The 23636-nt window shown below is 38.9% G+C and overlaps 1 protein-coding gene across 6 annotated transcripts in view; it reads right to left on the bottom strand.

Annotated features, from left to right (window-relative positions):
• KDM3A (lysine demethylase 3A) overlaps positions 1 to 23636 on the bottom strand; it is a 58984-nt gene that overhangs the window by 19113 nt on the left and 16235 nt on the right. For 4 of the 6 annotated variants that reach the window (XM_074196872.1, XM_074196881.1, XM_074196909.1 and 1 more), the window contains 8 exons: positions 19860 to 19970; positions 17289 to 17391; positions 16361 to 16484; positions 15474 to 15562; positions 15176 to 15264; positions 9890 to 10050; positions 9055 to 9641; positions 2766 to 2958 (listed from right to left, as the gene is read on the bottom strand). In XM_074196872.1, coding sequence (XP_074052973.1) covers positions 2766 to 2958; positions 9055 to 9641; positions 9890 to 10050; positions 15176 to 15264; positions 15474 to 15562; positions 16361 to 16484; positions 17289 to 17391; positions 19860 to 19970 — 1457 coding nt within the window. Of the gene's footprint in view, positions 1 to 2765; positions 2959 to 9054; positions 9642 to 9889; positions 10051 to 15175; positions 15265 to 15473; positions 15563 to 16359; positions 16485 to 17288; positions 17392 to 19859; positions 19971 to 23636 lie in introns of all 6 variants that reach the window. The other 2 variants (XM_074196890.1, XM_074196899.1) reach the window with 1 other exon arrangement.

The raw sequence follows: 23636 nt of genomic DNA, 5'->3' as shown, positions 1-23636 counted from the left end.
AGCAACTTAAATTGAAAGGGTTAAAAACAGATACCGAGAATTTCTTTTTAAAAATTACATGAATAATTCTCCCTTTATAACTGGCTTACTTTGTGATCTTCTATTAATATATTTTTATGCATTTTAAACCATTATTCTGAGGAGTTCACATAAAATCAAATGACAAATGTACAATTTTGCAGGGAAAATTATTAGATTTCTGATCAGATTTCAAGTAGTATGCTAGCAAAGAATTAAAATCATCACAGAAGAAATGGAAACTAAACAAAAGGAGATATACAGATCACTTTGGTGCTGAGCAGGTAGCCCATTAGATTACCAGCGATAGTCCAGGGATATTCCAGGGATAGTCACCTCTACTTTTTAAAAAAACCCTTGAATGAAGTATGAAAGAAAATGAAATAAAAAGATGTTCTTCAACATTCATTCAATTAGCAGGTAACCAGATCCAATGTAGTAAGTAATAAGAATCGAAAAGGGTCAAGATGCTTCACCACTTAAAGTTTCAAATGAATTCAAGATTCAAGAAGGAGAAAATACAATTATATTGGCAGATGCTGTGAAGTACCATAATGCTGGGGGGGGGGGATACTTTGTTTTTCCCCATTTACCCTATAAGTCAAAGGTGTTCAAAAAGCAGCTCTTGTGGCCCACAACACTCCCAAATCAGATTAAAATGTAACTGGGAAATATTTAATAAAAATACAATAAACTACAGATAACCAAAAAAACCACTTTCAGGGAGTCATCTCTGTGGGTCCTGCTGTAGACAGGTTTGTGAGCAAAGTAACACCCACAAAAAACTAAGTCCTCTTGAAACATTATTTCTAGGAATAAGTATAAAGGAGCACTGAAAAAAAGGGAAAACAGAAAAATCAAGTCATACCTGACTGGGTCACAGGCAAAGCTATTTTAGCCCAAATCAACATTTACTAAGTGCCCAAGGAAGGTGACCAGTAACACATACGGACAGAAAGAAGTAAAGTGAAATGAGACAACTGGATGGGAAAGAGGGAAAGAGCACGCTCCAGCATGAGAACAGTCAGTGGACCTTGGCTTAAGCCTTAGGTCACAGCTAATGGAGAGGAGGTGCTGCGGGTCACTAGCAGTGTCCTCACCAGGGTGGACTGGCACAGGAGCTTGTTCAGACAAGACAAGAAACAGTGAGTCACCCACTCCTCTGAGGCATGGGAGATGATGTTTCTTGGCCAAGAACTCAAGCAATACACAAGTATCAACACAAAGACTCAGAGATGCTATCAACCTCAGAACCACAGTCTGGTCTAGGAGGTAGAAATCACAAGTGGGTGGCAGAGAAGCAGCAGAAATGAGGCAAAGATTCCTCCTCAGATGCTGAGGGAGTGCCAGGCCACATGAGGCTTTTGTTTAGTTTTTTTAAGGAAAGGAATTTTTAGGCAGCAGAGTAAGAGGTTGGAGAAAGAGAGAGATGCCCAGAGGGAAGGGCTGGCTTGACTAGGGGAAGGTTCCTATTTTCCTTTGTTTTCTCAGTAAAGTTGGATTCATAGAAGAAAAGTTAGAATAAATGAATGGCTGTGAGAGAAATTGTGTAGAAATGATTAACTAGGCTTTAGTCAATGTTTCTGGGAAGCTGGGTAAAAGAGGAGCAATGAATCGACTCTGGACAGTCGACTCTAGACAGTGGACCCTGAAAGTGAACAGTTAAGAGGTGCTCAGTAACGGTCTCCTTAGTCTTCGCTGGCTCTATCTGTGAGTGACCCGAGAAGGCAATGTTCAGCTGTCAGCTGGGTGAGGAGGACATCTGAGCGGATACAGAGAATAATCCTTTATAGAAAGGAAAAGAACTAGCACAGTGACAAGACAAAGCCAAGTTAAACTAAGATTTTTCTGATGCTAGGAGAACTAAATTTATCTATTAGCAGAGAGGAAAGAAAGTGCTAACAGAAGAACAGATTAGGAATGTTGTTAGAAGAAGGAGATATAAATTAAGAGGACAAAATCCTAGAGGAAATAAAGATTGTGTTAAATTTGTCAAGAAAAACAGATTTTTGTTTTCAAAAGTTAAGGGGGGGGCAGAGGTTAGGTGGCACAGTGGATAGAGCACTGGCCTTGGAGTCAGGAGTACCTGAGTTTAAATCCGGCCTCAGACAGTTAAGAATTACCTAGCTGTGTGGCCTTGGGCAAGCCATTTAACCCCACTGCCTTGAAAAATCTAAAAAAAAAAAGTTAAGGGGAATAAAATTTTCGGGGGGGGGGGAGGGCGCAATAAGAAAGCTCAAAATGGCAGATACAATCTAACTAGCCAAAACAGTTATTCTGAAAATATCCATGATAAAGATCCTCAGAAAGGCAAACTCACTATCTATTACATTAAATTAGAATGATTTCTCAGCTAAAACCCCTAGTGCCACTTTTTCACAAATGCAAATAAATTATGTGCTTTAAAGATGGAAAAATTAGGAACAAGATAAAAGCTTGTTTTATATAAAGAACATATAATCTATAAAAACTATGAGTTTAAAATTGGAAGTGGACTCAGTAGTAATAAACAAAGTAGCCTTTTTTTTCTACACACAGGAGCAGATTAAAATTTAATTAAAAAAAAAAAAAAAAACAGAAAAGGAAATAGGAAAAAAGAATATGGAGCCAAACATTAATTTCTCAGATAACAGCTGAATTTAAAGACTTATTTTCTAATTGCTAGTATTCCATGAATGAAAAAGAACAGAGAATTAATTCTTATACTAGAGACCAGGTTTCTCTGCCCACTTCTCAAAAGGGCTCACCTCCTGAAGTGAAAGAATCTGCAGAAGACAGGGGAGTCCTTGTCCTTGCGATAGCTATCCAGGCGGCACTCACGACACTTGGACAGGTTTGCAGTGATCGTTGCACAGGCACCATCCTGGACAAAGGCCTCGCCACTTTGCTGAAGTTTCTTGACCTTGGCTGGGTCCATCAATACTGATTTCCGAGCAGTGACTAGGAAAACAAAGACAAAGGATGAGAACCTGTGACGGGCAAACACCATTAAGCACTGGCTTGAGACAGATGGCTTTGGGCAAAGTTTCAGATGTCGTGCATCAATCCAGCTTTAAAAATCTTTTTAGTGATCCATGGGACTCCTAATTATTGAAATGATTCCATTCATAGAATCTGCTTCTGATTTTCTCTGATTCATTTATTAAGTCAGATCCATCAATAAGCAGATGATCCAATACCATTTTAAAATCAATACTGCTTACACACAGCACTAGGATATTACCCTGAGCGTTTCACAGCTCAAGAGAGGAAGATGTCTCAGGGTGACATTTCTAGGACAAAAAAGAGCCTGTCAGGAAGATCAGGTGTCCCAGGAGGCAGCATCACGTGGAGAACACTAGGGCGCAGTCTCTGCCTTTCATCACCAGTACAATCCTAGGCAAGTCACTCCCTTTCCTTGGCTACAAACAGTAGCCCCCCAGGACTTGTATTCCATCCTGGTCTCTCCTCCCTCACACAGAGGACACTATGGGTGTATGCGACTGATCCCTTGGAAAATAACCTACCATTTAAATGCTTCATGGACTTCCTTAGAGGAAAGACAAACAATAGGTACAAATTGGGGGGAAAGGATGAACTAAGACAAAAAAAAGGAAAGGGGTGGCTAGGTGGCATAGTGGATAAAGCACCTGCCTTGGAGTCAGGAGTACCTGGGTTCAAATCCTGTCTCAGACACTTAATAATTACCTAGCTGTGTGGCCTTGGGCAAGCCACTTAACCCCATTTTTGCCTTGAAAAAAAAAAAAAAAAAGGAAAATTTCAGCCTAATTCTGGAAAAGGCCTATTTAAAAATGAAGTGTCCAGAAAGCTTAGGGCTTAATTTGCTTCTACTTCTGCCTGAGGACCCAGAAAGGACCCCTTTGTCTTGAATTCGAAAGGGTAAGGCTTGGAAATCAGAGCACTAAGACTTCTCTTGAGAGAAGGGGCAGCAAAGGATAGCCATCCAAGAAGAGGGACTTCTTGAGTCAGGCCCGTTCCTTCTCTGGGGTCTGCTCATGTGATGGACAGAATTAGAAAGGAGAGGCCTCTGTCAGACCAGGCCTAGAGAGGAGGAAGGAAGCAAGCGACTTGTATGGACCCTGAACCTCAAGGGCAAGCCAACAAAAACCTGACAGGTGCAGCAGGCTCCCCGGGGAATAGCTAAAGAAAGTGAAAAGGGTTTTTTTTTTGTTTGCAAGGCAAATGGGGTTAAGTGGCTTGCCCAAGGCCACAAAGCTAGGGAATTATCAAGTGTCTGAGACCGGTTTTGAACCCAGGTACTCCTGACTCCAGGGCCGGTGGTACTCTATCCACTGCACCACCTAGCCAACTCTGAAAGTGAAAAGTTTTGGAAAACTCATGTCCATGCTATTTCCATGCTATCATGAGCTTCAAAGACAGGTAGCTGGAGAGGACAGAAGTCAAACTTCTTTTCTTCCATCTATTTCTGAACTCAGCTCCATTTGTAGCAATCTTTGCTATTCCTGGTTTTTCATCTACTAATGTGGAAAATTGAGCTACCTAAGAGCTAACTTTTTCTCTGATAGTATAGGCATATTATTTTCTCTCAATGTTTAGCGTTTTAAAACAAGCTAAAATTATAATTAAGATTCTTATTCTGAATTTCCAGAAAGATGAAAACCTCAGGTCAAAAAGGAAGCCAAGGATACACTGTCCTCAATATATGCAAACAGAACATCAAAAAATAAAAGTTCTTGGAAAATATATAAAAACAAAGAAAACTTCAAATACTTAAAAAAAATGCACAGCTGAAGCAATAATACAAAGTGTTAAAATAGTCAACTAGATGAATACCTGAACACAACTTTTCACCATTCTTTTGTGTTTGTTTTTTGCAAGGCAATGGGGTTAAGTGACTAGCCCAAGGTCGTCACACAGCTAGGTAATTAAGTGTCTGAGGCCAGATTTGAACTTGGGTCCTGACTTCCAGGCCAGTGCTCTTATCTACCTAGCTGCCCCTAAACACAACTCAGAAAGCAGCAAAGAGCAGACTCCAAAAGAAGGACAAGTTTAGAAATTTACTGAACTGGGGAAAAAGTCTTCCAAAAAACCCACTAGAGTTTCAGCTAAAAGATAGTATCTTAGAATAACCAGTGTCTTATAAAACACAGAATAAAAAGCAAATAATCTGTTCATTTCAAAACAATTTTAGAAAACTTCCCAGTCTCATCTAGAACAAACTGAAAAATTGATCATCAAGTAAGAATGTACAATTCAGCTATCTTGGCAGAGCTTAGAACTTTCCAGTGCTATGTCAGCTGTGATCACACTTTAAAAATACAGAGAGATAAAGAAAAAAATTCTTCAAGTCAACCAGAAAGAAAGTAGTTCTATACTAAAACTAAAGCAGAATAAGAGGATGAGATATTTCAAAAACATGATTCTGGATTGCCTCCCTGCAAAACTGGCATTCAGATGTATACTTAAAAGCCATTCACTTAAGATCCATCCCAAGAAATAACCAGTGAGCTCCAAGTCCCTAGAGAATAGAAATAAGCCAAGAAGGGAAGTGATTAAAACTACAAAAACATCAGAGGGATGATAGAGGAAAGATGAACAAGAGAGACAAAACAATTTAAATGGTCAGGTTTTTTTTTTTTTTAATTAAAAAAAGGGAAATAAGAAGGGAAAAACAGACCAGTTGACTGAGGATGGGAAAAGCATTCTTTTTCAACAAAATGGTAAACATTGAATTCTACCAGCTGTGAAGTAACACTGAATGTGAAGTGAATTCACCCACAAGTAAGGAGACTGATTCAAACAGAAAATAACTACTTTGCTGCCAGCAGGAAGGAAACTAAGATAAAAACGCTTTAAAAACATTTCAATTGAAAAACTGATCTACTACAGATCTTGCAATCTCAAAACCCAAGCCTTATGAGTGAGCTATTATAGTGAAATAATAAAAATGAAAAAGTTCTATTAAGTTTCCACCTATAAAAGAAAATTTACAGTTTGGCAAAAATTACATAAAATCATTGTGGGAGATCTCAAACACATTATTAGAAGACTTGAATAGATTAATTACCAAGCTGACTTGGAGACAGAAAATTTAAAATGGAAGAAAGGAATACTCTTTCAAGTACATAGAATAATAAAATTTTAAGGCAGAACACTAACATACTATGTTGTCACTATACATTAAAATCAAGACTATACATGGAACAGAAAAACATAATTAAATCTGAATTATAGAAAGTAAAGAAAAAATTACAACGAATATAACAAAGCAAGATAAGGCATTCTTGGTCATTTTCAGAACCAAATTTCGAAGCAATGAATGCCCATAAAACTGAATTAACTTAATTTGCATTTAAACAAGGAAAGAACAAAATAACCCAGAGGAAAGCAGAAAAGGGAAGTGAGTGTAAATTATAATGAAAGATAAAATTAACAGGACAGAAAACAAAAGAATCAAATTTTAAGCACTTATTTAAAACAGATAAAACTATTAGCTAATAATTTAAAAAATAATCCAAATGTATATAAACAAGAAAGGAGCAAAGAGATTGTGCTATACACAACACAAAGAAAAAGGTGACACCATTCTCAGCTTGAAAAAACAGGAAATAGGAAACAAATAGAGGAAGCTCAGGACAGCTCAAGAAATTAATGATCTACTCCCTTGTCCCCGCCCCCTTCCCCCGGAGGTACCCGTATCAGAAGGATCAGTAAAATTTTTCCTCTCTAGACCTTCAAGTAACAATTAAATTTATAGATAGTCTGAGTTCCAAAACTTAGAATTAAACCCTGTATAATTGTAGGCCAATTGGGGCAGCTAGGTGGCGCTGTGGATAGAGCACGAGCCCTGGAGTCAGGAGGACCTGGGTTCAAATCTGATCTCAGACACTTAATAATTACCTAGCTGTGTAGCCTTGGGCAAGCCACTTAACCCTATTTATCTTGCAAAAAATCCTAAAAAAAAAATTATAGGCCAATTTTCTTCGCATAGACATGGATCCAAAAATTCCAAATTAGTAAACAAAGTAACAGATCTGTCTTGGGAATGAAAGGAGAATGAAAAGACTATCATGATTTATTAATTGATGCAGCAGAGAAGGTCTCAGAAAGAATATGTGCACTCATTTTTAAAACACTAAATACTGAAACGGAAGCATTTTTCATAAAGCTAATTTCAAAAGGTTATGAAATACAAGTGGGGTTTCCCCCTCAAGAAAAGTCCTTTGAAGTCCATTCAATCCAAACTGTGGTTGCCTCAGGTCACTCCCCATCATCCTCTGCCCATGCTTGAACCACACTCACCTCCTCAAACCCAAAGACCACCCCTTCCTTCCCTCCAGCCACACCCTACATATCACATTACTCCCTCTTTCCCACCTCTCTGAACACAGGCCCATCTCTCCAGATCTTGGCCTTGCCCTCCTACCCTCACAATCCCTTCATCACCCCCTCAGGACTGTTCTAGCTTCGGCTGCCTCCCTTTCCAATCTCTCTACAACCCTTCCCTGGCTCTCCTGCAGCCTATCCCAGCCCTCAGCCACTCACTCCCACCACCTAATTTACAAAGCCTTTTCACCCTTTTGTCCTCCTTCAATCCCTCCCTCTCTGGGGCAATTCTACAAGCTTCTACTTATCCCAAATCCTGGACATCATCTCCTAGTCTCAAAACTCCTTTCCTTGTTTCTGAAGTCAAGTCTAATTCATCCCTCATCCCAACTCATCCATTTTAATAAACCTCAGGGTAAACCACTCATGCCCCTCTTCAACCTCTCCCTAAACGATTGGGTCTTTCCCTAAAGTCTCCCTATGCCTTGGCCTCTCTCCCCCTGGAGGCTGGGAAGTCTCTTCTCTCCTCCTTTAAAGCTCACTCTCCAAGCAGCCTGTCTCCCATGTATCTGGTCTAGGCCCTGTTTCTACATAGATCTCTCCGAGGGCAGGCATTGTCAGTGCTCAGCACAGTCTCTGGGGCACATAAATGCTTGTGGGGTTGACCTTTTTCATTCGCAGCCCCTCCTCACTCCTCTCAGTCTCTCCCCCAACCCTCGCTGTGGGGGTCTTCTAGACTCAGACCACTAAACCTGCTCTCTCCAAGGGCCTGGGGAGCTGGCGCCCACTAGACATTGGAGACAACTCTCCTCCTGCATTTTATGACGAAACAAGCCTCCTCTAAAGTAGGGGCTGGATGAGGAGAGAAATGCAACCAGGAGGAGGGAGAGTGAAGTGTGGGAGCAACGCCCCCATCACAGAAAGCTGGCGGCAGCAGTAGGACTACCAGTATGAAATATGTTCAACATGATTGTACATGTATGACCTTTATCGGATTACTCACTGTAAGGGGGAGATGAAAGGAGAAAAAACCTAACTCAAAAACTTACAAAAAGATGAATGTTGAAAACTACCTTTGCATGAAATAAAAAATAATTAAAAAAAAAAGTTTACTTGGAGATATGTGGAGTTGGAATTGTTTCCGGCACATCCATCTGCAATGTCCAAGGGATAAGAGGGAAGGAAGCCTGGGACTAGACATCAAGACCTAGGAACCATCGCTCAAGGGAGCCAATGAGAGAAAAGAACAATGGTACAAAACCCAGAATCTCTGAAGAATTGCTTCAATAATTTTATGGTTGGATTTCAAGATAATTGAATATGATGCATCTTAAAAGATGCTAAAAATAGGCTTGTAGAGGGACTCAAGGGCCAAAGCCTTGGGAAACCCCTCTGGGGCCTGCTGCAGGTGAAGCCAGCAGAGGAGACAGAACTAGAGGGAGCAGAGGCCCACGGCCTCTGACCCCATCCCTCTACCCCAAGCTCTCTGATTTTCTGGTATGTAACACCACTTTCCTTTTCTCTTCCATCTCAGACAATTGTGCTCAACTGAACAGCAAGATTAGAGCTGTATTTTTCCAGAGCTATTTTTCTGGTGTTTACTGCATTTGACAGATGAGGGTGAAACGCAGAGAAAGAAAATACAAAAAATGGTCAGGATGAGTAAGAGTTCAGGGAAAGAAGGTCACTCCAGGTAAGGTTAGAAGTTAAAAAGATAATCTCCCCCCAACCAAATGGGTAAGGACTCACTGTTCTGGGCTTTGCCGCCACTTCCAGGATGCCAGCCATCACTGTCCTGCCTCATGGTGGTAGCAGTCTCTTTGGAAGCCCCCCAGAGGGAAGGACACCCAAAAGTAGAGTTTTCAGGATTCTTCCCCTCGGCACTGTTGGGCTGGCTAGGAGGTGCCTTCCCTGCAGGCTCCAGGGTAGGGGTGGCACAACCCTCGGATGTGGAAGGTTTACAATCCAGGTGCTTCTGCAATTCAGAAGTCTCTGTGGTCTCGGTTCCTTCCTGGGAAGCTGCAGCTGCCTGGGGCTGCTGGATGAGTGGCGGCAAGTCATCCAAAGGAAAATCCACAGGGGCCTTAACTAACGAGTCAACTGGGTTTTTCTGGTCACTTTCATTATAATTTTGCGTACTGGTCAATGGAAGGGGATTCAAAGTCTTCAACTGAGTATAGTTCACTTTGGGTTCACTCAGGTTTCTTAAGTCCCCTGTGCCAACTTCAGCCGACTGGTTATAAAGGGTCTCCTCTGCATCTTCATTATTTTGTGGTGTCTCCATCTTTATGTTTAAACAGGAAGAAAGTCCTTCAGGTAAACTCTGTGCATGATCTCTGAAGGACAGAATATAGAACAGCAACAGAGAAGGTATAAATGGGAGCCTGGCTCCTAAAGCTCACCTCCCCAAACCAAGAACATTGTACTCCTGGGAATCACTATAAAAGAACCAAAGACTAACATGTCTCAAGTGCTTTTCTGGGCTTCCTTAGCTTCAGACACTGGACATCTTATTATGCATTATGCTCTTGGCCTTCTCTGGGCCCTAGGAACTGGCTCAAATTTGTATGTTTAACCAACTTACCCATTAGGAGATTTTGCTCCAACATTAGGCGGAGAATTAGCTGCTTGTGGAGTGCTTTGTCTGACATTCTTACTAGCAGGAGTTGCTGCAGCACATCCAGGAAGCACCTCCCCAACAACTGCCGGGGGAAGAGACTGCCCAGGCCCCAGGTCGGAGGATGCCTGGAAGACACCAACATGAACACTCAAGGCCCCAGAAGCTCCCACAGAAGCTGCAACACTACCGAGAGCAGCAGATGGAGTTGTCTTATCTGTGGGCCCTGAAGCTTTCAAGATCCTATCAGAGTGGGAGGACACGTCAATCATGCATCAACATCAAGAAATCTGGGAAAGGGCAATGATCAATGTTGGAAGTGATGTGGGAAATCTGAGACACTAATATATTGTTGGTGGAGCTGTGAACTCATACCTTTTTGGAGAGCAATTTGGAATTATGTCCAAAGGGCAACAAAAATGTGCATAACCTTTGAACCAGCAATACCATTACTGGGTCTATATATACCCTGAAGAGATTATGAAAAAGGGTAAAAACATCACTTGTACAAAAATATTCATAGCAGCCCTGTTTATGGTGGCAAAGAATTGGAAATTAAATGAATGTCCTTCAATTGGGGAATGGCTTAAAAGAACCAGAAAAACACTGTATACCCTAATAGCAACAGGGGGGTGATGATCAATCTTGATGGACTTCCTCATTCCATCAATGCAACAATGAGGGACAATTCTGGGCTGTCTGCAATGGAGAATACCATCTGTATCCAGAGAAGGAGTTGTGGAGTTTGAACAAAGACCAAAGACTATTACCTACAATTTAGGGAAAAAAAACCCTGCTACCTTATTTATGTAATTTTGCTATCTCTTATACTTTACTTTTCTTCCTTAAGGATATGATTTCTCTCTTATCACTTTCAACTTAGATCATGTATACTATGGAAACATTGTAAAGACTAACAGACTGCCTTCTGTGGGGGGTGTAGAGAGGGAAGCAATAATGGGGAAGAAATTGTAAAACTCAAAATAAATAAAATCTTTCAAAAAAAAAAGTTCTGGGCAACTGGGCCTAAGTCATCACCACATGGATGACAGTCAAAATTGTAGAAAGCAAAGAAGGATACAAAAAGAGTTAATAAACATGTTATGTTTATTATGTTATTATTATGTTTATTATGTTATAGGGAGTGAGGAACAAACTAACATAGACTGCAACTCTAATGAATTCCTTTTGAAAGTTGCATTTTGGCCCAAATTTGACCCAAATCTTCAGCACTGGGTCAAAAGGAAACCATTTTTTTCCCCAGCGCAGAGAGTTCAAGAAGCCTGGCTTGCCAAAGGCAGGGGAAGCTGGGAGGGATGCACTCCAGTGGTCTCCAGCCATCAAGGACAGTGACAGCTGGATAGATTGGGCTTCACAAAGTATTCTATATTTAGCACTGAACTCACATTTCTAAGTATTTCCAAGCACCAAAGAATTTAGTAAGAGGAGAATAAGTTGAACCCTAAGGCCCAGCTACAGGACATGTGGACAAAGCAGAGATTTTTGCGACATGTCCTGTATCTTTGACTGTCTTAAATGATCCAAAATCTTACAAACCTCTCTTCCCACCACCTTTACTTAGTTCTTTATCCCCAACTTACCATTCAATGTGTCTTTTTTTAATGGGGAATAAATCTAAAGAATAAATAATTCCAAGCTTCTTCGGGGGGGGCTCCTTATTTCTAACTATAAGATTACATTAAAAAAAAGCAATAAAAAGACATTTTGAATCTGTACCAAATGTTGACTATGTAGACGATAAATATTTCTTTGATATCATTTATTCCAGTCTCCTAGCAGTTGCTCAGTAAACATACTTTATTTTTATTTTTTATTTTTTTAGGTTTTTTGCAAGGCAAATGGGGTTAAGTGGCTTGCCCAAGGCCACACAGCTAGGTAATTATTAAGTGTCTGAGACTGGATTTGAACCCAGGTACTCCTGACTCCAAGGCCGGTGCTTTATCCACTACGCCACCTAGCCACCCCAGTAAATATACTTTAGAAGCACATAAAGTTTTTACACCTGATTTTTAACAATCATCAAATTTTTCCTCACAGTTGAAAACATTTGTTCACATTTGGTATTAATAGGGATCAAGTCCTTTTAAATATTGGCAGTCTTCCTTCGCCACTTCACCACTGCTACATGTTTCAATTTCTTAGCCCTCTTTAGCTAATGACCTCTTACTCTCTTCTCCTGTGGTATACACAGGACCTGAATTCTGGGTACAGGTCTGTCACCAGCCAGCTGTGGGCTTCTCCTCCAGCCTATAAAAGGAAGTGTTCATTGGACTAATCTAAATTATGTAAGAATCAAATGATTCTGAGATGCTACTTATTCCTAGACTGGCCACTCAATGGATGACCTCAAGTCACTTCAAATGTTTCCTTTATCATCCTTCATGTCTGAGCTGGCAATGACCATTTGGATCACTAACCACTGGAACACCAATGCCATTCATCTGTGCCACTGCTTTTTTTCAGGTCTCTACCACAACTGGCAAATCGACTGCAAAACTAAACTGAGTCTTATTCTTTTATAAAGAGTTTAACTATCAGTGATTAATATTGAGAAACAATTATGGATAGTCTCTTGCTGAGAAACTGAACTAAAATCTTTCTAAGCAAAGAGTCAAATGACCCAGGATCAGATTAAAGACAAGAAATAAAGGTAAAAATATCAACATTTTACTAACATTGTCCAGACCCAGACAGAGTTTCACTTAACCAGAAAATGAACTGAACTAATGTTCCTATTTCTGTAAGCTTATCAACAGCCTCTGGTCAGTGAAGGGGTTAATGCTTCTGACTTGAACTTTTATTCTTGGTATTTCTTCCACATTTGGCATGACAAATAGTTCTGCCCTGCCAGCAGATGAAGACAATGCATGTGAATACATGAAATCACATTTAAAAATAGGAAATTGTTGGCTCACATTCCTCAACATATCCCCCCCCCCCCCCCATTAACTAAGCAAACTTGATCAACAGGAGGAATAATCTAGTCTAGCAAACCACCTTCAGGAAAGCTGATGTTAGAATTCCTCAACTTTAAAAAGGTTTTCAAGATCCCATCTTAAAACCAAAAAAAAAGTCTTAAAGTAGCTGCTTCTCTGATACTCTAAAATTTAAAGTTTTGCTATAGTACACAAAATATGGTACTGTAATCAATCGTCAAACTCCATCAAATTAACTGCCAGTCCTTTCTTTAACACACTAGACCTATGATTCTTCCTTCCCTAGTCCTCTATGAACTTATATCAACTCTGTTACACAGAAAATGACAGCATTTTTTTACTGCACACTCACACATCTATTTCCAACAAACCTTTAAAACAAAAAAGATTTATTTGCACTATTTCAACCTAGGTCAAATATTCATCTTTTCTACTGTGGGACCACAAAGCCTGTCACTGGTAAGTTATGATATCAGAGGTTCAGTTTAAGGTTCTTTTTTTTTTTTAATAACAGAAGAAAGTGGGAGGCAGAGGTTTTGCCTTATGGCACATAACCAATTCATGTTGATTTTAATTCTACATCTTACATACACTACCACAAAAATGGTGGTGGACATCTTTATTTTTATTCATTCATACCTCTACAGACTCTTCACTGAATCTTATTATCTGAATTATACTTCTTCATGATCTCCTTTTGCCAAACATACTGAGGATCATTCCAGATACCCTTCTCTTCACAGTATCATCCTTATCACCTTCACTTGCAACTTAAATCAGTTAAATGAAATACAAATACCTCATTGAGAGGACTTATAATGTTCATTCAGTTTAATCTTCAATAAAACTGCTTTTCATCAATTCTTTCCCCTAGAGATATATATGCAACCAGATTATACCAATGATCCACTAAGATCCCTAATGAGATCAGAGCCATTGCTCTTGATTCAATGAGCTGTCTACTGTTTGAAACTATCTTTCTGAGCTTGGCTTCTGGGAGAGGGGTGGTTTCTCTTTTTAGAAAAAAATTTCATTCTCCTCAGGAGTTAGCAGTTGATGCTTCTTCAATTCCTGGAGTGATTTTCCAAGCTACAATCTCTTCTGATCTCTTCTTATGAAATAAAGATAATAATATGTACTGTATTTATAGGATTGTTGTAAGCACCGAATTAGAATCTACACAAGTATTAATATGAAAATCCTATAATTATAAGACAGATACCTTTCCTTATATCTACTGCTTGCTTAGACAAGCCGATTCTGCTTTTGGTATTATTTTCAGTAGTCAGTAAAGGTCCAGTTCTCCTCATATTTTCCTCCTAAGTTTGCCCATTAGGCTTTAACTGCTCTATCACTCACTTACATTCAGATCGATGAATTAGGAATTCCTGGTGCCATCAGCTCTTTTCCTGCCTGGGGTCCTGAACAGCCAAAGTGATCATATTCTTTTAGTTCTTGATATCCCATGCCTTTGGGTCCTCACTTCCCCCAGGGTGCAACATCCCCCTCTAAAATGCTCCTGGGTTCATGGTCCTGTCTGCTAACTGGCAGACTCTGCCTAAACACAGCTCCTTACCCTTCATGCAAACCCTAGTTGTTCCCCAGGGAGTCATCCTAACTGAACCGTGGAGCTAGCTATAGGGCAAAGTTCCTCTGGGGGAGGACTTTGTATTAAGTTCAGCCAAGCCCCATCAGTACTCAAGTGCTTCTGAGGATTTTAGAAGCAATTACCCCAAGTAGAGTGAATTTATTTGGGGAGTTTGGTTTTCAAATCCTGGTATCAAAATACTTCTTACTGAAGAAAAAGAATGAGCATAGTTGAAACAAAAAAATATTGGAAGTCAAAATAATTTTAAGCCTTGGAATAGGTTAACATACAGCTGAGTTCTCATGATGTGCCCTCCTTCTGCACCATTAGGGGACGGAGATCCCTACAGACATAGTGCCCTTTTAAGCTATTAAACTTTAGTAGGCTTTAATATTAAACCTCCTTTTACTGGTCCCTTCCAGTCTGATCAGACTCCAAAAGCACATCTATTAAAGAATCAGAGAAAACACCTGCAAACACTCAACATCAAAACATCAAACCTACTGAGGGCTGCCAGCAAAAAAAATAAATAAATAATCTTTTTTAAACAAAGGAAAGAAGCAAAAGTTTATTTTATCACCACCTGCTGGTATGGAAAAATTATAGCCATTATCAGCTCCTGGGTAGAGCAAAAGAGAAGTTCTCAAACATGACTCAAGGTCACTGTCTGTTTTATAAATCTCCTAGTAAAAAGAAATTCAGGATTACCTCAGAGCAAGATCTTGGCTGCTTTGACACAAGAACTCCTTTGTTCTCAGAAGACTTTCGTTTAACAGCAGGTGCTCTTTTAGCTTTTCCTGAAAAAGTTAAAACTTTCTGTCAGGTTGCTTATTGTCTTAGGGAGAGGGAAAGGGAAGGGAGAGAATTTGGAACACAGAATTAAGAAAAAAAAAACAAATGTTTAAAAATTTTTTACACGTAATTGAGGAGTAAAATAATTGTTTTTTTTTTTCAGAAAAATGTCAGTCTCCTTTACCACGAGGCTAACAAAGCTTTCAATTCTCACCACAATTCCCGAGGCTGTCATGTACAACTTCAACGTGAATCAACGCTGGATCAACAATTTTGAGAGCTGGAATCTTTACAGAAGGAATCAAAAATATAAGAAAGTTTAAATTAATTTTTAGTCTATTAAGGCAAAAGCCAATTGTGAAGGAAACTTAAAAAGTCAAATACAAGCTGGGAAGTTTCCCAGGGTCCACAATGTCAGCATCTTCAAGTCACTAGCCAATCCCGTTCCCGAAATCCTCACACTGGAGTCTTCCCCTCCTAAATCACAGGTGCTATGCCAAGCGTCAGTGATATAGACAGAAAGGAGGCCATCAGTTGGGAAAGGCTTCATGACCAAAGTGATGTTTGGATGGGTCACCAAGAAAGCCAAGAGAAGAGATACAGAGGGGAGTGTGCCATACGGTGGCATATGGAGGCACAGACAGTGCCAAGGAAGAGGGACAAGTGAGGGTCAAAGAGAGCCCCCCTCACTCCACATCCAGGAAGAGCAAGGAAAGATCAGGATGGAAGGGGGCCCCCAGGAGAGGAGCACTATGCTCCAATCTCTGCTTTAGGAGTTCACAAGTACAAGGCTCTTTTTAAAAATAGGTCTGCGAGAGGTGAGGAGGGACTAAAGGCAGGTGATGACTCAGAGCAGAGAGAAGCACTTGGGAAGGCAGAAACAAGATCTGGCAGATGAATGGATCAAGGGGCTGACTGAGAATGTGGAGTTAAGGGTAATTCCTAAAGCCACTAAGAGATCTCAAATGTTTAATGAATGAAAGAATACTATCCATGGATGACAGGAGGAGCCTGCCTCCTACCATCAATGATCCAGCATTCCTTTTGCTGCCCCTGGTAAGGTGTCCCCTCAACCCCAAATTCCAGGAGCTTCAAGGTACCTCTTCACAGCGCACTTCAAGTGTTTTTGAGGTTGGATTGCCATTTACAACAGTTGCTGAAAACCACTGGGTAGATGGATCCAAACTATAAATTTTTACTTCTGAACCAACTAGATTTTTGTCACCTTAAAAAGAGAAAAAGAAAAACTGAACATTAAAGTTTGTCTATTTATTCTTACGCCAATATCTCAGCATAATTTTTACCTTGGTCTTAATCCATAAAAAGAATAGGTGTGTGTTCTAGTGAAGGTGCTTAAATAGAATTTTTATTGAATTCCCTTCTCCCACTGACTTTAGTCTTTAGACTTGCCATAACAAATGGAATCTGATCATTTTGCTGCATTTGTCAACATTGAGAAATTGTTCAAATCAGCAAATCAGACTGGTTGGATTGCTGAAGAAACCAAGTATAAAGATCATACTGGATTTGGTAGAGCAAGATAATATGTAATTATGTGACTATTATCTCAATTTCACAAGAATGACCTTTTGAGGGTCATCCTGCTGCCATAAAGCCAAAACTTGCTATGCATTTAATAATTAACTGCTTAAATACAGACACTCTCAGAAGTTCAATTCCCTTTATAGCTATAATGAATTACTGAAGTTTTACCAGACTACTTAAGTCTGCATCAAAAAGGATAGGCAAGGCATTTCTAAGTAATGTTAGACAAATAAAGTATAAGAAGAATGTGGTCTCTAATGTAATTTTTATTAGTCTATCATGATTAGAGAGGTCAACCAAAAAACCATGTAAGATTAGTGTAGACTTGAGACCCTGGAGTCAGGAGGACCTGAGTTCATATCCAGTCCCAGACACATAATAATTACCTAGCTGTGTGACCTTGGGCAAGTCACTTAACGCCACTGCCTTACAAAAAAAGATTAGTGTGGACTTAACATCTCATATCCAGGTTACATATACATACCTTGTAATAAATGGCTTTCATCTAAATGTTTCACAATCAAAGCCTGAAACTCTTTACTGATATTCTGATGATCCATAAGAGAAAGTCGAAGACCATTTACATCCTGATAAAATAGAGATTACTGAATAGATATCACCAACTTCTTATAGCTAAATTACTTTCATCTCCCCCACCCCCAACATCCAGGCATGCTCAAACACGATAAATAATACATATTTTTCTAGACATGCAGGGATATCTGAGCAAACTAGTCTTCCAACCAAGAATAAGAATTATAAAGTTCATTTTCCAATGGATACTTGCATGTTTCTTGGACAGACTAATAGAAACAATGTTTACTCGCAACAAAATAATGAAACAAACTCTAATGAAAAGCAAAAAAAAAGAGGACATCAAATTCCCTAATTAAGCACATCACAGCAAGCTAAATCAGGACTGCCACAAATCAAAAAAAGAGATGAGAAATAGTTTCAGGATACACCCTACAGTATTTGATAATATGTAATGGCTAATGTAGCAGTAACAGTATTAAACCAAATGTGACTGAAAATGATACTTCAAAAAGTCGAATCCAAATCTAGGGCAGTGTTAAACTGGTGATGGATAAGATTACTCAGATAATTGTACCATCAAGTCACACCCATTTCTACACCGATAGTATATTCATTAATCTTTTCCTCAACTTACAAAAAAAAAAAACAATTTAAAAAATTTAAACAGCTAAGTACAGAAAAACAAGTTATATGCTATATAGTAAAAGAAGACATAAGATATACTTGCTCCATCTGTGGAAGAAGATGACACAGTAATACAACTCTACATAAGAAATGTACAAACAAAATGTGAAAAAGGTTCATCAAAGATTAGGAAATAGGGGTGTAAATGGACCATTTTTGTTAAATATGTATTTTTAAAAACTATAATTATGGTACTATGAATGATCATCTATTTTATTTGAATACTGGGACTAGTAATTACTGTTCAAATAAAAAATTTTAAATAAAAAAAGTACTATGGAAGGCCTGAATAACAACAATATAACAGAATAGAAAAGAGCATTAAAAACTCAGGATTACAGAAAGCTGCCTAAGGAACAAGAAGAGGAAGGATAAAAAATTATATTCATGGAAATAAAAAATAAAATAAAATAAAGGCAAGGGCAATTCTACCAGGGAGAATTGAACAGCCTAGGTGGGCTAGAAATCAAAGTTTTAATATGAGAAAGAAGAGATGAAATACAGTATAGCAGAGTTAAGGTTAAGAATTAAGAAGTGGATTCAAGTCCATTCTCTCACATATACTGGCTGCTTGTGATTATGGGTTCCTTCATCACTTAATATTTCCTTCATTCCCTAAGACTGGAAATGACAGATGAGTTGCCTATCAGGTTAGGTGGAGAAAGGCAAAGAGAGTTCCCTAAGGGTATAAACTTCAGGGTTCAAAACCCAGAGCTAGTAATGAGGGAAGGCCTTGAATCTCTAGTGTCTGAACTTTTCTGGCTGGACAACTAGGAGCACAGCAGAGAGGGGAGGAAGTGGGGGGGCTTTCGAAAATTCCAACCCTCATAAAATCGATAAGTCCACAGGCCCAGCCATCTGTTTCAAGATTCCTCTGCTTTTGCCACAGTAAAGTTTCATCTCATGAATTTGGGTCAGTTTTGTATGATTGATGATGTTTATGTTAGTGTTCCTTAACCTCCAAAAGTAGAGTTAACACAGTTTGACATCCAGAATGACTAAACTGCTAGAAACAAGATAATAAACTATTTAACTTTGCCAATGAAGAAACTTCTCCCAAGGGCTGACAAATGCTTAGAAGTTGTAGGGATTCTACAACACCTTCCAATATTAGCATATAGGGAAGGGCAAATAAAAAGGAAAATGGCAATCATATAGGGGAAAAATATAAAATGGCAGCACGAAACAAATCATACATGAAAAGAGGAAAAATAATCCTTATACTGTTTTATTGGGAGAAAAAGGAGATTTGTGGAATTATACATAAATAATCCTAGTCTTTACTAACTGGGGAAACTAACTCCCAATCAATTGTTCTCTCCCAAAATAATAGCAGAAGCTGAAGGGAAGAACCCACAAAGTCTTGGTTTAAGTCTTAAAAGTTTAAGGACAAGGGGCAACTAGGTAGCACAGTGGATAGAACACTGGCCCTGGAGTCAGGGGGACCACAGTTCAAATCTGACCTAAGACACTTAATAATTACCTAGCTGTGTGACCTTGAGCAAGTCACTTAACCCCACTGCCTTAAATAAACTTTTTTTTTGAAAGTTTAAGGACAGGGGTGGCTAGGTGACATAGTGGATGAAGCACTGGCCCTGGAGTCAGGAGTACCTGGGTTCAAATCCGGTCTCAGACACTTACTAATTACCTAGCTGTGTGGCCTTGGGCAAGCCACTTAACCCCGTTTGCCTTGCAAAAAAAAAAAAAAACTAAAAAAAAAGTTTAAGGACAGCTCTGACTTTTATGAACTAATTATGATAAACCACTGCTAGAGCTTAGTATTAAAGTGAACTTTCTAATTGTTCTATTACAGCAGATTTAGTTTGAAGTTTACCTGAATAGGCTTCAGAAGGTCTTTAGAAATGAATATTCTTTTGTCTTCTCCAAGAAAACGAATAGAGGTAATGGATCCTAAACCAGCCTTGTCCAAAAGGGATTTGTACAGCTAAAACCACATAAAAACAAAGCAAAATTTACACATACTTCTGGATTTGGACAGCAGTACAAATGACTTCAGTGAAACACTGAAAATTAGAACTGACAATTTTCCACTTAGAAAAAAATTGGATTATAGCTATTTATTGCAAATTTATTTACTACAAAACATTGTTTTTGAAACCAAATATAACACTTAATGAACACATATGTACATGTATTCCAAACCAGATCAGTTAAAGTAAGAATGAGGACTTAAAAGCTTAAACAAGTAAGGAAAAGGCAGACTTCTGGAACCAAAAAGCTGTATAGTGTGATGGAAAGAGTGTTTACAGAGAAAGGGACTCAATATATATACCTATACATATAATACTAGTGGTTTGATAATGGACAAGTCACTAAACTTAATTCTTGATTTCATCTTATATAAAATAAGGGATGGGGAACAGAACTGTGATTTCAAAGGTCTAAAATGAGAATTCTCTCTCTACCAATGCTTTGACTAGATTAATGTTTAACAAAATAAAAATGCAAGACAACCTAATGCTAATTTGCTTTTCTAAGTCAAAATGTGGGGTTGGAGGCAGCTAGATGGTGCAGTGGATAAAGCACTGGCCCTGGAGTCAGGAGGACCTGAGTTCAAATCCGGCCTTAGACACTTAATAATTAACTAGCTGGGCAAGCCACTTAACCATATTGCCTTAAATAAAATTTTTTGTAAAAAGAAAAAAAAATGTGGGGTACAGGGACCTGTTTCTATTTGAGTTTTACCCAATTGGTCTAGAACACTGAGAGGTTAAGTGACCAGCCCCCAGTTTTCTGTTCCTTGAGCTGTTTTTCTGTCCTCTATACTTTGTGGCTTTCTTCTCTAAAATGGGCATTATACTACCAACAGGGTGAGTGTGAAAAGGACTCTGCAAATTTTAAACCAATTCATTAAAATTCTAGTCTCTCACTTTATTATAATCACACAAACCGATTTTTATAGAATTATCACAACTATTTAGAAGAATCTGAAACAGAACTCATTGTTTCTAACCCCACCATACCAAGTTGTTTCTGTTTAATTTTATTAATATAGTCAATCAATCAAATGTTGGAAGTACTCTGATTATAAAAACTCAAATGAAGCAGCTTACTTTAAAATGAGGACAAACTGTAAAATTCAAGGTAGTTGGAGAAGGAAGCTAGGGAGGCCTGGAAAGACTTCCTAAAGAAGGCAGCACTTTAAATTGTCTCTTGGAGAAGTCAGGGATTTCCAAGATAAGATATAGAAAAGAGAGAATTATCATGTAGACCAATGTGGGGGGGACAGAGTTCAGTGCAGAGATGGGAAAAATGGAAAGGTGTTTCCATGGCAAACATTTATGTTTATTTCATCCTGAATGCAAAATCAAATCCAGTTCATTCAATTGAGCCTATACTTCAGAAAAATCACTTTGGCAGCAATGGAGAAAATGGACCAGAGGCTCAGGGAAGCTAGAAGGGAGATTTTCCAGGAGGCTCTTCTAAAAGTCTAGGCAGGGGTGGCTAGGTGGCACAGTGGATAGAGCGCCAGCCCTGAAGTCAGGAGTACCTGAGTTCAAATCCGACCTCAGACACTTAATTACCTAGCTGTGCGGCCTTGGGCAAGCCACTTAACCCTATTTACCTTGTAAAATCCTAAATAAAATAAAATAAAAAGTCTAGGCAACAAATCAACTTGGGTGACTATGTGAGTGGACAGGAAGGGACGTGGGAGAGAGATATGGAGAAAGCCCCAACAGGATTTGGCAATACACCAGCAAGGGGTAAACACGGAGAGTAAGGAGAAGAACTTCATACCAAATGGAAGATCCAGGAGACTACAATGGTGAAAAAAAGTTCAGAAGTGATGGAGGAAGGAAAAGAATGGAATTGTGCCAACAGGACATCCAGTTTGAAATGCTTCATAGGCAAGCAGCTGATCATATAAAAAGAGACTTGGGCTGGCTCAACAGAGCTGAGAGTTATCAGGAGTTGTTCATTCTCTTACCATTAAATTGTGAGACCTTAAGTCACTTATTTCCTTAGGCATCGTCTAAGACTAAAGTATCCCTTCTCTGTTATAAAATAATAATCATTCTCAATGCAGACAGTACTAATGCATATTGCCAGCAACTGAGAGCCCCTCATACCAAAAGATTGTTCATTCTATTTTTAATTAGGTATAATTTTGGGGAAATCCTTTCTTATATAGTCAAAAACTATTTTCCTGGAGGAATACACAATAGCCCTTGAAATATTTGAAGACAGTGATCAAGTGTTTTTCTAAAAAGTTAAATTCTAAGTGTTTGTTATTCTCTCAACTGTATCTGAAAAACCAAGCTAGTACACCTAAAAAAGGAGAATCCTACAGTCAATATTTCTTTAAAAGAAAGGGAACCCAAATTTACTTTTAATGGGGGAGAAAACTCCCAAGTCAGGTTTAAAAGGAAAGGCATACTAGAATGCCAATGGTTTTTCATTCTAGGACCTTGGGTGGGAATCCTGGCCTTTCTCCTAACTTACATGGCTGATATCTGGCAATCTCTCCTGGAGGACTACATGAACTCCAAGTTATAGCCCTACATCTATGATCCTAATTAATGGAAAATATGAAGTAGTTATGGAAATGTAGGAAAAAATAAAGAATCACCTGATAGAGATATGGAAATGTTTCATCAAGTTAAATGCATAATCATTTTTACGGTTTTTCCCCCTTTTCTTCTTTTTCTTTTGTCCTATCTATAAAAGCCTATAGAAAAACTATTAATTACACAAGGTAGGATCTAAGCAAAATTCTTATGTAAAGGTAACTTTAAAATGAAAACGAAGGATATTTTGATGTGCCCATAATCACAGCAATCAATTTTTTTAATCCACAATATATTTTTCTTCTAAAATAAACACACACACACACACACACACACCTATATATATTCCCTTCTGATTCAAATAGTTATGAGTGAATGGTCAGTGATAGTCAAATTTTCATAATGCAATGCCATGCTCATCAGTACATTTATTTCAAACCTATGGACCTCTTCAAATGTAAGCATTCTGCCATCTCTGGATGGCTCCTTATTCCTCTCCATCTCCTGAACTCATGAAATTTGACAGGCCTGCTAGTATAGCATCCAATTGATCTTTGGGTCCCACTGCAATTTTGTGAATCTACCAGAGCAGCTGCCTCATATCTGGAAGACAGTCATCACACTAGTGGATAGTCTCTAATGTGCTGCTTCCTTTCTTTGACTACCATGACACCTGTTATCTTTTTCTCCTTGCCCACCCCCCCAATCTGTTTTAATCACCTTCACTTTCCCCTCCTCCCCCAGACTTTCCTGGGTTCCCACTTCAATGCTGTTCTCAATTACACTTTCAATAAAAAGAAATATAAGCTGTGGCATCAGAGAACCTGAGTTCAAATACCAGTTTGGGGGCTTTCTTCCTTTATCACATGATCCTAGGGCACTCATCCAAACCTCTCTACACCTCAATTTTCTCATAAAATAAAGGGAACAATCATCCTATAAAGATTCCTTTTAGATGGAGAAAGTGCAACTTTCTATTTCCTACATCCCACCCTAGATTACCAACCCATCTGTGTGCCCTTCTTTCTTTGTTTCATTTCCTAAAGAAAATTGTAGTGGCCTAGGCATTAAAAAAAAAAGGT

Source organism: Macrotis lagotis, chromosome 1 (genome assembly GCF_037893015.1).
Source record: "Macrotis lagotis isolate mMagLag1 chromosome 1, bilby.v1.9.chrom.fasta, whole genome shotgun sequence".
Lineage (NCBI taxonomy): Eukaryota > Metazoa > Chordata > Mammalia > Peramelemorphia > Peramelidae > Macrotis > Macrotis lagotis.
This window is presented reverse-complemented; position numbering and strand designations above follow the sequence as displayed.